At 53.0% G+C, this 17,328-nt stretch overlaps 2 protein-coding genes across 4 annotated transcripts in view; one reads left to right on the top strand and one right to left on the bottom strand.

Moving 5' to 3' along the window:
• ANAPC13 (anaphase promoting complex subunit 13) overlaps positions 1-17,328 on the bottom strand; it is a 259,639-nt gene that overhangs the window by 105,596 nt on the left and 136,715 nt on the right. The window lies entirely within an intron of this gene.
• Positions 1-17,328, top strand: part of EPHB1 (EPH receptor B1) — an 80,442-nt gene that overhangs the window by 27,426 nt on the left and 35,688 nt on the right. For all 3 annotated transcript variants that reach the window (XR_008451164.1, XR_008451163.1, XM_054074016.1), the window contains exon 3: positions 3,125-3,806. Coding sequence is in view for 1 of the 3 variants with exons in the window: in XM_054074016.1 (XP_053929991.1) it covers positions 3,125-3,806 (682 nt within the window). In the remaining 2 variants the exon portion in view is untranslated. The remainder of the gene's footprint in view (positions 1-3,124; positions 3,807-17,328) is intronic.

The raw sequence follows: 17,328 nt of genomic DNA, 5'->3' as shown, positions 1-17,328 counted from the left end.
TTTTTATATAATATGAGTCTTTGAGGAATGGAGGCATAAAATAACCTGACTCACATTCGCCTGGCAGAGAAAGTGGGAGATGGAGCTGGGGGGGAGTGGAGCAGTGGTGAGGGGGCATGTGAGTTGATTAATGGGCATCACGGTGGGACAGGCAGGCGGTCGGGCAGGGGTGGGTACAGCAGTGGGATCCAGTGCCAGGGCCTCCAGGACACGGCACCAAAGGGGAGAGGATGCCAGCCTGTGTCTGTGTTAGGGTGTGGCTGCCTTGGCCAGGTCTGCAGGAGCCATGAGGCTGCACACTGTTGCCAAACTGAACCACACATGCAGTGGGCATGATCAATTGATGTGGAGCTGTTGGAGTGAGTGCAGAGGAAGCCACGGAGATAATCCGAGGGATGGAGCATCTCCTGTATGAGGACAGGCTGAGAGAGTTGGAGTTATGGAGAAGAGAAGGCTGCGGGGAGACCTTAGAGCAGCTTCCAGTGCTGAAAGGGGCTCCAGGAAAGCTGGGGAGGGGCTCTGGATCAGGGACTGCAGGGACAGGATGAGGGGAACGGTTTTGAGCTGAAAGAGGGGAGATTGAGATGAGATCTTAGGGAGAAAATGTTTTGCTGTTGTGGTGGGGAGGCCCTGGCCCAGGGTGCCCAGAGCAGTGGTGGTTGCCCCATCCTTGGAGGGGTTCCAGGCCAGGTTGGATGGGGCTTGGAGCCCCTGATCCAGTGGGAGGTGTCCCTGCCCATGGCAGGAAGTGGAACAGGATGGGCTTTGCGGTCCCTTCTGACCCAAACCATACTATGATTCTATGATAACTGAGAGAAAGATAAGCAGTCATCTATAAATGGGACCTTCCTGCTGCTTGGTGCAGGAAGGAGGGGATGGCAGGATGGGAGAGGGACTCTTGGCTGCTGCTGAGGCCTCAGCTCCTTCTCTTAGGCTCCTCTCATCTTTCTAAGGGCAGGAGGTACAGAGAGCTGATGAGCCACCTTTCCTGACCAGGGGCTGCTGTTGGACTCTATGCAGGCTGTAGGTCCCTTTGTGTGGTGGCGTCTCCCTGTGATTTACTGAAGAGGGGCTGTTCATGCTGGCTCAGAGGTGCCCTGGGGCTCGGGCAGGTTAATGCCAGGGCATTGGTGCCAGCTGGGCAGCAAGGGCATGGACATGAATTCTCCTCCTTCTTTCCCCGCTGGATGTGCTTTAAATCTCAGAGGAGATTGAGAAGAACACTGTCTTAATCCCCATCCCCCTTTGAATTACTTAGTGGGATCTCATCAAAATGATGCATTTGCCACTGTTGGACCATCTCTGCAGCAGCCGCTGGCATCGCAGGGCTCTGCAGCCACAGGGACCTGCTGCTCTTCAGTGCCTGGGTGCAGAAACGTTCAACCCAAGGGCATGCCAGGATCCAGCCCCAAGTCCTCCTGAGGGTTTTCCAGTGGTGTTTTGTGTAATTCCCAGCTGTGGGCAGCCCCGTGTGCTGAGTGCCTGAGGTGCAGCAGAGTCCACTGGCAGGTTTTGGCTCTGAGTGTTGAGGGTCTGTTTGCAGCCTACCCCCCAAAAAGCAGCAGGGCACAGGGGATGCTCGGTGGAAGTTGCTGGCAAGAGAGCAGCTCCCTGATGAGCACCATGAGTAACAGGATAGCAGGCCAGGTCCCCTCTCATGCCCAGCCAGGGTGCAGAGCCCGCAGGTGGGGTGGAGAGGAGGATTCCCACAGCAAAGACAGCAGCACAGCAGGGCTGATGTTGCACCAGCAGGAGAGCATTGGGAGAAAGCTCCTTGTCTGGCTTTGGATGGCAGGGCTGTAATGCAAAGCCTGGGTGGAAATGGGAAACAATACCAGCCCCTTGGCTGGGGAGGATCTTGTGGCTGTCTGGTGTGAAAAGAGGCCTAGAGATGAAAGGGTAGTGAATCTACCCCTTGCCCAGGTTTGAGATGGGATTTACAGTGCTTTTGCAGCACAGCATGAGAAGGGATAGTGCTTGGTAGGGTGCATGAGGTTTTATTGCTGGTTTGGTAAACAATGCTTTACAAAAACCTGCAGCCTTAAGCTGTGAGCTTTGCTGAAGCTTAGCAGAGCCGAGTAGGTGGATCCAGGAGCTGTGTTCTGCTGTGCTTGTCGGCAGTGTGTAGAGGACCCTGCTTTGAAAAGAACATAAAAACTTGCTTTTGTTTTTTTTTTTTTTTTTACATTGGGGCTGTGGTTTTACTAGGGGGAATGCTTGGGGAGCAGGTGAGGAACGTGGTGGTTTGATGGAAAATGAAAGAGACCAAAATCTATAGGGCTGCAAGGCTGGTTGTGGTGCATCACCTCTTCAGGAGGACTCAATGTGGAGGGCAGGTTGGCATCACCTGTCTACTGTCGTGTCCCTGTGTAAGCACAGACATGCATGAGCGCTACTATAGCATCACTCCTGGAAATTATGCATGATGTTCAGAATGCTACTTAAAGATTGCCATATGAATAATGCTGTTACGAGGAGACTGTAAACATGGATTAGTTAAAATGAATGGATTATGAGGCTGTAAATCTGTCTGTAGGGCTCTAATGCCATCATAGACCATTCACAGTTTGCCGCTGTCCCGTAATTGAAATTGTAGCCTGGATTATATTAATGCCCTTCTATAAATCGAATTGCAAATCTATATTCTCTCTCCCCGCAGCAGTAATGTTTTATTTAGTTGGTTTTCTTTGCTGGGGGAAATGATCCCATTGTGCTGAGAGCTGGAGGTCAGGCTTGCTTTCCAGCCCACGTGCTGGCTCGGGCTCTAATGAAGCCATAGTCTTGTGTGCTGCTTTCCCTCTCCCCTCCAGGTGCCCAAACTATTTTTCTTCCTGCTTTTACGTCTTCTCAGGGCAGCTGAGGAGGTTGTTTGTATGGAAAAGATGTCCTACCCTCAGCTGGGAGCGATGGGGAGAGGCATGCAGGGGCAAGAAGGTGCTGGCCCAGGTGGTGTTTCTGCACGTGCATTGTATCGTGTGTCCACAACCACATTCTAACTCCCCTTTGAGGCTCTGGGAATTCTCCTTGAGCCCTGCGCTATGCAGCGTGAGAGGCCATGGCTCACAGGTCACTGCAGGTCCCTCTGCCTCCCTCTCATCCTTTTCTTCCTTTCTCCTTTCTGCAGTGGGAAGAAGTCAGTGGCTACGACGAAAACCTCAACACCATCCGTACGTACCAGGTGTGCAACGTCTTCGAGCCCAACCAGAACAACTGGCTCCTCACCACGTTCATCAACCGGCGTGGAGCTCACCGCATCTACACCGAGATGCGCTTCACTGTGCGGGACTGCAGCAGCCTCCCCAATGTCCCTGGCTCCTGCAAGGAGACCTTCAACCTCTACTACTACGAGACAGACTCTGTTATTGCCACCAAGAGGTCCACCTTCTGGACAGAGGCACCCTACCTCAAAGTGGACACCATTGCTGCTGACGAGAGCTTCTCCCAGGTGGACTTTGGTGGCAGGTTGATGAAGGTGAACACCGAAGTGAGAAGTTTCGGGCCTCTGACCCGCAATGGCTTTTACCTGGCTTTCCAGGACTATGGGGCATGTATGTCTCTGCTGTCCGTCAGGGTCTTCTTCAAGAAGTGCCCCAGTGTGGTGCAGAACTTCGCCATCTTCCCGGAGACGATGACTGGAGCGGAGAGCACCTCTCTAGTGACTGCCCGCGGCACCTGCATCCCCAATGCCGAGGAGGTGGACGTGCCCATCAAACTGTACTGCAACGGGGACGGGGAGTGGATGGTCCCCATTGGCCGCTGTACGTGCAAGGCTGGTTATGAGCCAGAGAACAATGTGGCCTGCAAAGGTAAGGTTGGCTTTGGGGAGCAAGGTGCTTTAAATGTTCTTCGGCTTCGCTTAATGAAATGTTTCTCCCCACACAAGCTGTTCTGGGCAATGTCTGTTGTGAAATTGGCTCTGTGCCATTCAACTGCCCTGAAGCGGTTTTGGTCCAGAGACCAGACAAGGCTTTGGGAGCAGTGGTCAACCTGTGGCTTCTTGGTGTGCTCCCATCAGTAGCCAGGCTTGGCGAGCAGCATGGCGAGCACGCAGGTGCCAGCGCAGCTGCCGCCACGAGCCCGCTTGAAGCCACCTCTGTAATCTGCTGTTTTCAAAGAGCTGCGCGGGCCAGCGCTCGCTGGCTGAGCTGCTTTCATCTGCCTCGTTATTTCCGCAACAGAGCTGTGGGAGCCGGGCAGCCGCCGTTGGGCCTGACTGCAGCGAAGCTGCTCTGATTCCCAGCATTAATTGGTATTTTTCTGCTGGTTATTTGGGTTCCCCCAGCCGTGCTGTCAGCGAGCTGCTGCCTGTTGGATCCTCCATGGCGCAGGGTTAGAAATATGGAAATCACGCTCACCACTTCTTGTCTCCTCTCGCCATTCTGATGAATATTTCCCAAGTACCACTGGAGGGTTATTTTTTTCTCTATTAGCTTTACTCTCTGCCCTTTTCTTCTCATCTCTCAAATTAAGGTGTTGTTTTTGTACTCGGCCTGAAAGGAGGGAAGAAGAGAGGGCTTTTTGCAGGAGCAGCTAACCCTGTTTCATTGGCACTTTCCAAAGAGCTCTAGAAAATGAGCACCATCAAGTCAGGAAGGGGCTGGGAAGAAGAAGAAGGCAGGAGTCAAAGTGCTTTGGGGCTAGTTTTGGGGGAGGTGGCAAGGAGAAGAGTTTGGACTTGGATCACTTCTGGTGCAGGTGGCAGCATGTGTAGCACCACTCTTGGCTGCGATGCGCCTTGATGTGGCCACCACAGTGTTTGTTCTCTCCCTGTAACTGGATATATGAAAAATGCAAAGCTGGGATTCAAGCTAAGGATAAACTTCTTTGTTCATCTGCTTTAAACCTGTGAACCTGTGTAGCTTTTCACTGTGAAAACCCACAGTCCTGCCTGCCCAAGGTGGCGACAGTAATGCCTTCACGTGCCAAAGTCCCAACAACTGGGAAACAACCTGAGTGTGCGGTTATGCCTTGCTTTCACATCGTAGAATCATAGACCATCCTGAGTTGGAAGAGACCTACAAGGACCGTTGAGTCTATCTCCTGTCCCTGCACAGGACACCCCAACATTCACACTGTGGGGCTGAGGGCATTGGCCAAACACTTCTGGAGTATTGTCAGGCTTGGTCCCTTGACTACCTCACTGGGAGCTGTTCCAGTGCTCCACCACCCTCTGGGGGAAGAGCCTTCTCCTCATGTCCAACTTAACCCTCCCCTGGCACAGCTTCCTGACATTCCCTTGGGTCCTATCACAGGTCACCAGAGAGAAGAGCTCAGTGCCTACTCCTCCTCCTCCCCCTGTGAGGAAGCAGCATTGAGCATCATTGATGGTGGATTCCTTTGAGCTTTGTGGTTGAACCTAAATGTGGCTTTTTTCCCACCAGGAGGTGGTCTGTTACCATGAGGAGCTGAAGCGCTCCATCAGAGGGAGGGCTCTGCACAAGCCAGAGTGTTTCTGGCGAGACATTTCTCTGCTATTGAATAAACAAACAGAAAGCACACATGGTTTTATGGCAAATTGACATTTTCTCATCATGGAAAAATAAATACTAATTTTAGCTAAAAACTGTAATTCAGAAATAATGTGTTTTGCCAGAAATGTAGAAGAACAGTGATAACGTAGAACTGCTGTAGGTTTTGGTGGTGTTGACCTTTCAACTCGCTGCTGGCCAGGGGGAGTAGAGAAGATTGGGGTCTTCAATGCTTCTGCCCCTCCTGGTAGGAGTGTGTTGCACCTACCCAGTGTGTGTAGTTTGGGGCAGGGCAGAGGATGGAGGGCAGCAGGACACGAGAGGTGTGGGAGCAGACCCACTCAGGGTGGGTGTTAGACCCATCTCCATGACTTTTTTGTTTCCTTTTTTTGTGCAAAGTCCAGAAGGGTCACGATGTGTCCGTGCCATCAAAGCTGCACTGAACAGACCCCTGCGCAATGGAATTTTGCTGAGCTTTCGGTGCTGCTGCACCCAGAGCTGTGCTTCCACTCTTTGGCAGTGCTGATGCCAAAGGACAAACCCCTCATGTCACCTGAGTGTGGGCTCTGCGGAGCTCCTGCGAGTGCTTTGCCTTTGCTTGGGGAGCACGCTTTGCGTTTGGGCTCCTTGGGGGCAAAATTCAGGATCCCGGGGGTGGAAAAGTTCTTTATAGATCGACTGGGGTACCTGAGAGGTGCCAGAGAGTGCTATGGGTGCAGAACAAGCGTGTGGTTGAATGGCACCAAGCATGTGTGTGGTGGTGGGACCATGCTTTTCTAATGATCCCGTGGGTGCTGTCGAGTGCTGATGCGATGCTGTCGCCAAAGCAGAGCTCCGATAACTCCCCTCTCCCAGTCCTGTGAGAGTGTTTCCCAGTCCCCCCATCAGGAGGATGGACAGGAGGCTGGGATTGTGTGTGGGACCTGAGTGTTTGAAGGTCCTACTCAGCACTGTTGAGGAGCCCAAAACCAAGAAACCTGCCGGTCCCTCCTGGAAGTGCACTTAATCAATCCTAAAAGCCTGAGCCAGGGCTTACATTAGGACTGCTGAAAAACTAGCTCTGTTTGAGTAAAAATTTGACCTCTTGGTGGCTCCTGTGCCTCCTTTGACTGTCAAGGTCTTCCTTGCATCCCCATGGGCCTTGGAGACCAGGAAGGAAGACCTGAGTCCACTGCTGCCTTTCCCAAATGTCAGCAGTCAGGAGGTGGCACATGACAAGGTTTAGAAACAATAACATGTTGATTTCAGATTCATAGGATTGCAGAATGGTTTGGGTTGGAAACGACCTCCAGTTCCACCCCCTGCCATGGGCAGGGACATCTCCCACTGGATCAGGGGCTCCAAGCCCCATCCAACCTGGCCTGGAACCCCTCCAGGGATGGGGCAGCCACCACTGCTCTGGGCACCCTGGGCCAGGGCCTCCCCACCACAACAGCAAAACATTTCTCCCTAAGATCTCATCTTAATCTCCTCTCTTTCAGCTGAAAACCGTCCCCCTTGTCCTGTCCCTGTGCTCCCTGATCCAGGGCCCCTCCCCAGCTTTCCTGTTTTCTATTGAAGGGGTCACGTTCTCCTGGATTCCCCTTGGTTCCCCTCGTAGGGATGCTGCTGGGATTGTGTACCGGCTCCCGCGCTCCTGACATCTGCTTGAAGCCTTCATCAGTGTGAGCTGAGCCACTTAATGAGCCTGGGGGAATTGTCACCGAGAAGAAAAAAAATCCCCTGGTATTTTAAGGCTGAGAAAATGGGCTTTAATTCCTCAGCGGCAGGAAAAATATAGGGCTGAATTGTTCAGCTCGCCCCAACGCTCTGTCATCCCTCCCACCCCAGGGACAGAGGTTGTGCCTATTGTGGGGCTGTTAGACCGCTGCGGCTCTGTGCTGACAGCAGAGCTCCGGGCGCTGAGGGATTCATTAATGCCAGCTTTTATCGGCACTTAGCTGCTTGCGAGAGGCACAGGCAGAGCAGCAGAGCACGGTCTTCAGTGGGGATATTGCGAGTCCCAAAGAGAATACTGTCATGTTTTAGAGTTGGAGCAATGGGGGTTCGTTACCACCATGGCACGAAGGTGGAGGTGAAGGGAGGGAGATTTTATTTATCGATCTGCCCCATTGGTTTTTTCCATCCCGAGCTGGTGGGGGTTTGCCCCTACTGGCCTCCTGGCCGGAGCGAAGGCGCACGGCTCTCCGCTGGTGATGGCACGCTGTGACCCACCAGCCCATGGGGCTGCCTACCCGTCCTCTTCAGTACCTCATACCTGTGAGAGCTGCAGGTCAATGCCAAATGAAGGCCATTATCAAATCCAAAATGAATAATTCAACTGGTGCGATAGCCCACGCTCTGTTCAGGTTGATATTAAATCCATCTGTCTTGCTCTGCCCTGGCCCTCAGCCTTGCTTTATGTCTTCCTTGCGTGGTCAAGGTGCAGCTCATCTTTGTGCTGGGGAGGAGGTGGGAGAAGTGGGAGCAGGGATTGCTGGGAAGCTGGGGAAATCGTTTGAGACCTTGGATGAACGTGCTGTGTGGATTTTGCTTGTTCTCCTTGAGGAAGATTATTAAACCCTTTCTCTGCTAGTGTTTAACTCTGAAACCTAACGATTGCACAGCAAGCCCTTGCTAGAATGATGGCAGTTCTTTGTCTCTCAGCTTTTATCCTTCTGAGGGATTGACTCTGAGGATGGGGGGGTTGTAGTTTTGTCTGCTGGAATCACGCTGGCTCTGTCTCGCCTTCCTGGTACCTGGGGGTGACTCAGTTGTACGGAGAAGCTGGCAAAGGAAAAAGATTGGACCCAAATCAGCTTTGTGCTGAATTTTTACTTTGCATTTATAAGCGCAGGGAGAAGGGGCAAGAGCACAGTCCTGCTGCTTCCCAGCCTTGTTTCGCTTTCGATTTTCCCCTGCTGGCAAATCCCTGTTGGATCGTGGTTGGGAGCCTCCAGGCTTGGGGTGATGAACCAACCTGCTTGCTCGCAATGGCTGGAAACCTGAGCTGGCGGGGGTGGCAAAATGAAATGCAATCCCCCAAAACACGAACAGTGCCAGGCTGCGATGCCTGCGAGGCAGAGGCCACTCCTTGAGCATCCTTGCTTCCCAGCACCTACAGCTTGGCACTGGGCAGCTGTATCCTACCCCACCCAGATCCCCAGCTGCAGCGCCGAGCTGTGCCGAGCCTCTGCCAAAGCTGCACCAGGATTTATTTTGGCCTACTTCATCCCTTTGGTTTCCTTGTCTCCTTTCTCTGCTCTTGCTTCCCTCCTGCCTCCTGTGTGGAGGGCTGGCTTTGGGGAAGGGGTGCTGGGAGGGACGCATCCCACTGGTTGAACATCAAGGAGCGAGCGGCCCCACACTGGTCCCCCATTATCCTCCCCTCCCTCTGAGCAGCCCTGGCACTGGTTATCAATTTCCTCTGTTTATCCATCGCAGAAGGCTGGGAACAACAGCAGAGCACGGGATTTGTAAAGTGATTTTTTGTTGTTGTTGTTTTTATAATAATTATGAACATTTTGTAATTAGCAATGGCATAATTGGCTAATGAAACAAGGGAAAAAACAAGTTTTCCAAATCAAGTTGGTGCTTGTGCTGAGTGCTGGGTTGGTTTGGTCTCCCTGGTTGTGCCTTTGCCTGCCTTTCCCCCGCACTGCCATCCAGCTTGGTGCCCCGAGCCGTGTTGGGGCACCTAGGAGAGATGTTCTTGGGCGATGAAGGTGATGATGGGTTTGTCCCATGGGTGAATGGCAGCAAGGGAGGCTGTGGGCTGCCTTGTGGTGTTGTGGGGACATGGGGCCCTGCTCCCCAGCCCTTGGGGTGCGCGTGTCCCAGGGTGCCTCAGCCTCAATGCCTGTGTCAGGCTGAGTACTCCAGGGGCTGCAGAAAAGCCCTTTGTGGCTTTGTGGGGTGGTTTTACTTTTCTATGTTTTCACACGCTGATGGTCCATATACTTCCCCACGGCGGGGAAGCATCTGTTTTCCATCCTCTGTGCCAACCCCACTGCCTCTTGCCTCCTTGCAGCTTCCTCTCCAGCATCTTATTGCAGCTTGCCCAACCCCCAGGTGGTCCCTTTTTGAACACTTTCTCCTCTAAAACAAGACAAGGAGGTGAAAAGAAAGTGCTTTCCCTGCGTGTCTCTCCTTCTGCCTGCCCTTGGGTTTGGTTTAGCGAGGCTGAGGCATCCCACCTTGCTGGGAAGCACATCCCTCTTCCCACACCTGATTTTGTGGCTGGGGGCGTTGCAGCAGCTGGTGGCAAGAGGGCTGGCAAAGGGGTGCCCGGTGTCCCCTGGGGTGCAATGGCACCTGTCCCAGTCTCAGGCCAAGGTGCCAGCGGGGCTGGGAGCATCCCCGAGTGCTGTAGGCACATCGACACCCATGGACACCCCTGCTTGTGGTTTTAAATACTTGAGCTTAAAGCCTGTCTGTGCTTCCTTAGGCTCTTTCCAGAGCACAGGATGAGGTCAAAGAGTTTGTTTCCAACCCTTTTCCTCTCGACCTGCACCTGAGGGCATATGGTTTGATGTACTGGTGGGATGCCTGCCAGGCGGCTCAGGTGCAAGGGAGTCTCTGCAGTTGTGACTCATGGTGGTTTAGGTGGCTCTGCAGCGAAAATGTTTTTCCGCGGGTTTGGCAGTAGGGTTTCCAGTGTGCCTGCTGTTCAGCATCCTGCAGCAGGTTGGCTGGGCAGCGTGTGGGTCTCCTCCTCTCCATGCACTGCTGCACCTCTGCTCCCTGGCGCTTCATTGCCTGGCAGACACTGACTATCAAAACTCCTGATTTTAGACCAAAGGGAGAGCATCTGTGCAGCCAGGGCACCTTCCAGCCCCGCGCTTGGGCGCCTGGCAGACTCTGGCCATCAGAAAAGCTGTTTTTAGACCAAAGTAAGAGCATCTGCGCAGCTGGAGTGCTTTCCACCCCTAATAGCGGCAGGAACATCGGGGGGGGGGTGTTTCATTTTGCGTTTAGCTGAGCCAAAAATTTCCTACTGCTCACAATGAGCCTTTTCCTCCTCTTTTTTGCCCAATATCAAGTTTCTTGCCCTCTCTCCCATCCTGCGTCAGCCCACGCCGCTCTCTCCAGTGCTGGGCTGCACTGGAAGTGGCAGCTGTCCCAGCTCTTCCTGAATCCAGGCGGGGATGCTGGAGGGATGGAGGATGCTCCCCTTTCTTGCGAGGGCTTTGCCTTCTCCTGGCAGCCGTCTCCCTGCTTCCGCCGCTGGGTGGAACAGGCAGCCCAGTTTTCCCAGGGCTGTGTTGTGGAGGAGATGTCTGAATCACTGTTCCACTAAAAAACTGAGAAAGATAAAGAAAAAAGTGTCATTTTTCTTAAATTGTGCCTTAATGAAGGCATCCATTAACCTCGGTAATAATTTTGCAAGGAAAATATCCAGGAAAACCTTGTTAGATTTTTTTCTGATGTGTGATGGGTTGTAATGGAACTCTTAATTAGACATTATTAGCTCAAACGTTCCTCTGGTGGATTCAGCCCCTTGCTTTCCCCTGGCACGGGAATGGGGAAGGACCATCTGTCCTGCCTGCCGCTGGCGGGGCAGCTCAGGGACCCAAATCCTGCGCGGAATCTGGGTCATCCTTGTGTTCCAGACCTCTCCACAGGGGAAGTGGAGGAGGAACCTGGACAGCGTGCTGGAGAAGGGGTGAGCAGGGGCTGGGCTGGCATCGCAAGGCTGGACGTGGCCTCGGAAGGCGCAGGGAGCTGAGCTTTCATGGAGGGCTTTTTCTGCTTATCATATTTTTTTCCTCCTAAAATTGCACCGGGAGCTTTTTGTGTAATTCCCACTCCCATAATGAAAACTTTTGAGTGTTTTATCGATTCCAGTCTTAAAAGAGGAAGAAAAATCCCCCAGTGATATTCCCCCCTGCCCAGGGTTCTTTTCCTGACCCTGTTTAGAAATGGGGGCATAAATCTGTTTCCACCCCCTTGGCTTGTTGGTGGCCTAGGAAACTTTCTCTGGTCGCTGCTTGGGGACGCTCATCTTTGTGGGGGATGTTGGGGCGCGAGGCTCTGGGTGCACCGGCGGGGCTGCAGAGGGCATGGATCTGCGAGTATCCCTGCTGCAGTGGGGCAGCAAAACCCTCCCAGCTTTCCCAGCCTCACCCGCTCACCCTAGCACAGGGACTCGGCACTCGTCCCACTGCCCTTCTGGCCAATGCCCTTTGCTCTCTGGCCGGAGCTGGGCTTCTTCTGGACAATGGGAGAGCCCTGAGGAAGTGCAGAATCCGTCCTGTGTCCGGCTCTTGCATTGTTCCCACCCTTGTTTGCAAATGGCCAGCAGCTGGCAAACCCAGTGACTCAGCCCTGGGGGTTTTAAAGCCTTTCTAGAACTTTTTCCTTTTTGTTTTGTGTTTCAAAGTCATGAGAGAGCTCTTTTGTGAACAGCTCCGGCTGGTGCCCTTTGGCAGTGCTGGCTGAAACGATGGGAATCTCACCCATGTTTGGGGCTGTGCTGCACTGTCCAGCCCATGGCAAGCCCTCTGGGCACCAGCGTCTCTTCCAGTAGGAGAGTAATAATAATTTATTTTTTAAAAATTGAGGTATTTTACCCCAGCTGGCCAGTAATAATAACAAAGCAGACTTTTCTCCTCACCCCCAAGCCATGACATAACTCATTGGCACTCTTCTTTTGCAGGGCATCTTCTGGGAGCCATGCCCTGGGGTTGTGCTTGAGTTTTGTAGGTCTCTTGCCACCTCTGCTTTGGGAAATAGGCCTTTGCTGATGATGTTTTCGTTAATAAAGACACATTGTGTAAATGCATGCCATGAAAAAAACGTGGACCGGGTAGAACGAGTTGCTCTCTTGCATCTCATGCTGCTTTCCCTTGGCCATCAGAGGAGCTCGACATGGGTTGGACTTGCCAGCCAGGGCCTGGGGCGCTGCGGGTGTGTACAGAGGAGGGGTGGAGCCCACCAAGGTGAGGAATAATAAAGCCAGTCAGTCCAGATTACCGTGATTTTCATTTTCTACCCTCTCCAAACCCCCGGTTCTGCTGCTGGGGTTGTTCTGTATCCAGATGGTGACAAATGTAGCGGTGCCGTGGGTGTTAGCTCCGAGTGTGTTAAGAGTGGTCATTTGTCATGCCTGGTGTCTTGTGTCTCAGAGGGTGCGTTGAGAGCAGGAGCGCGGTGATTAAATCAAAGCATTGCTTGCGCACTTAAGCAGGGCTTGGAGGAGCGCTGAGGAGCTATGGGAAAATCCATCCGTCTTCAGCCAGAGCAGCAGACACATGGCCAAGAAATGATTCATGAAGCATCAAACCAGACTAAATTCTCAGTTGTAGGTGCCTCAAATTAAGACGTGCAAGCTTAGATGAAGAGGGAGCTGATGTTCCCTTAGCTGGGGCTCCAAGGGGAACCTCACTCAGGGAGCAGCTGCTGTGTTGGAGGGGTTGGGAAGTTGGGCAGCACTGGAGGGGAAGGCAGGGAGGTGGGAAAAGCCAGCAGCTTCCTGGGAAAAGGTGCCTGAAGTGAGTGGTTTGGGCAGGGAAAATGGTAAGAAAAGAGCATAGAGGAAGAATGTGGACAGGGAAGAATAAATGAGGGGAAGGAAGATGGGTAAATCTTGCAGGAATTGCTATTTAGGTGTTTTCTGGCTGCAGGAGATTAGGGCTGATAAGAGTGGCTTGGCGTGAGCAGGGCAAGGCGGTGGCAGCGGTGACCATTCAGCTGCTGAGGGTAGGAGAGGAGGTGTTGCCAAAGAGAGGGAAATGGCTCAAAATATGCGTAAGCGCTGCTTGTTTACAGAAATAATAGGAAATTGCTCCTCATTGTGGGAAATGCTGCTGAAAATGCCTCTCCCAGGGGTGGGAAGGGTGCACGTTGCTCAGGCCTGCCTGGGCTGATGGAGCCGGTTTCCTGTGGCTAGGGAAGGAAGGCAGGAAGATGTGAAGACAGGAGCAGCCAGTGCAGCTGGTCCCCTGGTCAGTGCTACGGTTCCCCTCTCCTCCTCTCCCTCTCCATTCTCTCTCCTCTTCTCGGCTGGGTAAGAAGTCACTTTTTTTCCAAGGATTAGTAATTATGGCTTGTTCTGCTATGACTATTCATCGGGGAGCTCTCTTAATTACTTTTCTAATTAATTCCATGCATAGGGCTCTTGGGGTGAGTGAGGGATGTGGGAGAGCCTTGTGCCTTGGTCAGGACGTCTTCCCCTTGCTGACTCCGTCTTCCCCTTGCTGACTTTGTCCTCCCCTTGCCAAATCCATTCTCCCATGTCAGATCCATCCTTCCATGCTGAATCCATCCCTGGGCATGGTCTGCAAGCAGTCAGCCAGACTGGGGCCACCGAGGCTCATCTCTGCTGGGAATAGGGAGTTGGGTCTTATGGAGAAATGTTTTACTGTGAGGGTAGGGAGGCCCTGGTCCAGGGTGCCCAGAGCAGTGGTGGCTGCCCCATCCCTGGAGGGGTTCCAGGCCAGGTTGGGTGGAGCTTGGAGCCCCTGATCCAGTGGGAGGTGTCCCTGCCCATGGCAGGGGGTGGAACTGGATGATCCTTGGGTCCCTTCTAACCCAGACCATTCTGTGATTTTGTGATTGGGCATCACACCACCCCAGTGCAAACCAAGGCATGGTGTCCTTCAGAGCCATGGCATGGACACAAGGAAGCCGTGCCATGTGTCTGCATGTCCCTGCCCATGCCAGCATCCTTGTGCTGGCAGCACAAGCATGGCCCTGTGGCTGAAGCTCTCCACTAGTCCCATCCTGGGGTGACTCATCCTTTTGTGGTATCAGCATTAATGAGGAACCACTTCAGATGTAATTAATAAGCACTTGATGCTTTCTAGATGGGAGGGATACTGTGTGGTGTGAACTGGCAAAGGAGGAAAAGGTGCTTAATTAGTTCCTATTAGGAATGGGAGATGTTTGCTTCCCAGTCAGGAGAGGTTTGTGCTTTCGGGAGTTTGTAAATTTTGTTCTGCCAGTTGTAAACCAAAGATACATCATTTTCGGGGAGGTTCGAACTACTGCCTGTGGCAGCACCTCTGCTTTGGGGAAGAGCTGCTCTCCAAGACCTACCATAGTTCCTGTGGCAGCTGGCTTTCCTGCTCATTAGATGGCTCGATAACTCACGCAGCATTGAGGAGTGAATGCCGTGTGCTGGGTTAAGTGGCACACAAAAGTATTGATTCTTCCAAAGGGCTTCCAAGTCCGTGTCCGTTGACACCTGGAGTCCCACACTGCTGCCATTCACAGAAGAAATAGTCTCACTTCATGACTTCTGTATTGAGCCCGGTGCCTGGGATTGGAGTGGAGCATCTTTGGGGGCTTGTGGTTTTGGGATGTGAGTCTTGGCCTAAGTCTTGATCTAGCCAGTCATTTGCTCCAGACTCGTCGAGCAGGTTCATTGGTGATGATGTTGCAGGGCTGGGGATGCAGCTGCAGCGACTCCCTTCTCTTCTCCATAGAAGTGCTTTTAATTCCCAGTGGGAACGGCTGAAACACTGAGGAGAAGTGGAAATGCACTGAGAGGTCTCCACGAGCTGTGCCCACGTGCCCACCAGCTGTGTTTCACCCTGGATTTCATGTGCAGAAAGAAGGTCAAGCTTTGTTGGTTTGATGCCTGGTTTATGGCAGGCATGGAAGCTGCTGGCAGCAGGGGAGCCGCGGCGTGGGACCAGGCAGCCTCAGCCTATGGAAACTGCAGAAGTGGAGCAAAACCCAAGTGGAAGAAGTGTGATTTGCAAAAGTGACCTTGAGAAGCGTTGGGTTACCCGCCCTTGTTGAGTGTTTTGGAGGGCAAAATGAGTTTCCCTGCTCTGCAGTGAGCTGGCAGCCCTGCTGCGCCGTCTGCCCAGGGCGTGCGTGCTCTCCCCTTTCTCATCCAAAAAGTGGATCTGGGACAGATTTTGCCTTTAGCCCTTCAAAATCCCCCCAACCATGAAAAACAGAGAAAGTCAAGCCCAGAGTGGGCATGAAATGAGCAAGTGTGGACCTGTTGGGAAGACAGGTGCTGCTAGCAGCAAGTGGCAGTGCGCGTGGGAGCCCAAACGAGCTGCATCCATGCCCTGCTCCAGGCTAAAACTCGGTGTTTGGGGCCATGATAACAGTTGGTGTCAAAGCTCTTCTGCATCCTGAGATCCTTAATTTTCCCAAACCTGCCTTCCTGGAGGAGAAATGCTTCTGTTGGGTGAGTGTTGGTGGTGTTTTGCTTGCAGCCAAGTGCAGGCGGCTCTATCTGTGAGCCCCTTGACCTGCCCCAGGGGAGAAAACCCTTGGCTGATGAGGAATGGGATTTTTGGGAGAGGCAAATGCAGATGTACCGGCACCCCGTTGCCTCTAATTGGCCTCATGTGGCTGCCTGACCCGCACATACCTTGGAAATCCTGCCCTGCACCTTCCTGCTTCAATTTATTTTGCATTGGTGATAAGAAGAGCAGCCAAAAAAAAAAGCCCTGAGAAGGGAAAACCACATTGAATTTTACTTTTCCTCCATGAATAAACCATGTCGGGCTGGACTGAGAAGCCGCTGACTTTAATTTGCATGTGTCCCAAGGTGGATCAACCCATTCCTCCACAGGTGAAGGCCTAGGTTAATTAACCATCTGCCTCACGAGGAGCCGGGGCCTCTGTCCTGCACACTGGCGAGGGATGCAGCTCATCGCCTGTGGGATGCGGACCCAGATGCTGGGAAGCTCATGTTTATCTCATGACTTTCTGCCTATACAGCGCTGAAATACAGAAATGCAGCTCAGCGAGGCGGGTGCTGGGTGTAATTAGGTTGAGTGAGCATCTGGATCCAAGGCAGAAGTGGCTCCAGGTGATCCGAAACCGTGAGAATTCCTGCATTTGGCTGCAAAACTGGTGAGGATTGCACCAAAATGAGGTTTTGTCTCTCACTGGGCAGGGCTTTATCAGGGCATCCCACTTCCAGACTGCCCGGGTTTTCTGGCGTTGCTCTGGGGCTTCTGCTGAGCTTCCTGTCCAGAGGAGCAAGTGTCCATCTGCCTGTCCGAGGATGCTTTGGGGTGGGGGATGCGTTTCCATCTCTGGATCGTGCTCATCACCCGCTTGAGGACTGGATGTAACAAAGGAGATTTGGTGGCTGATAGGGTGTTTCAGGACTGGGTGTGCACCCCGCCTGCCTTCTCGGCATGGTCCACAGGGCAGGGTGTGTGCGATGGGTACCCCGCAGCCCTCCTTGACGGCGCATGGCGTTGCTCTGCACATACAAACCTCTTGGGATTAATTTGCGGATGCCTCATGGAGGGTGGCAGCTGCCAGCATCGCCTGCTGAGCTCGCTGTGGCTGTGCCAGGGCTGAGGCGCTTGGCTTGATATAAAAGGGACTTTGATCATTAAAAAGTAGAAAAGGGTGAAAATGCCCCCACAAAACAAGCCCCCAGCCTCCTTCCCAACAGAGATGCAGGAGGGGAAGAATGATGGGAGAGCAGCAAGTAGGGATGCAATTAAAGCTCCGGCAACAGGCGCCCGCTCCCTGCTTGGATGTTTGTGGAGAGGATAATGAGGGAGAAGAAAGTGGGGTGGGAAGGCAACCCCTCACCGCCCTTTGAAGATGGGGAGATGCCAGGGAGCAGGAGCATATGGGTGATGGCTTGCCTGATCCTGCTGTTTCTCCCCCCAAATAGCAGCCTGCATTCCTGGTGTCATCATCACATCAAAGCATGAGTTGTGTTACAGCCCGTCAGCCCGGGGTGTGTGTTCTGGGGCACACAGTGCCACCGATGACCTGTCTCTGCCTGGCTGGGAAGGCGAGCAGGAGCAGAGCCGGTGACTGCCCCAGGAAGCCACACTGGCTGCCGGAGCATCTGCCCCTGTAATCACATCAGGCTCTAAATATCATTTTTCTATAGCACACAACTTCATGTGGGCATTTATTTGCCTAGATGGTGTCTTTCATC

This window comes from Cuculus canorus, chromosome 9 (assembly GCF_017976375.1).
Source record: "Cuculus canorus isolate bCucCan1 chromosome 9, bCucCan1.pri, whole genome shotgun sequence".
In the NCBI taxonomy this organism is placed as follows: Eukaryota; Metazoa; Chordata; class Aves; order Cuculiformes; family Cuculidae; genus Cuculus; species Cuculus canorus.
The sequence above is the reverse complement of the archived record's forward strand: the minus strand, read 5'-3'. Positions and strand labels throughout refer to the sequence as shown.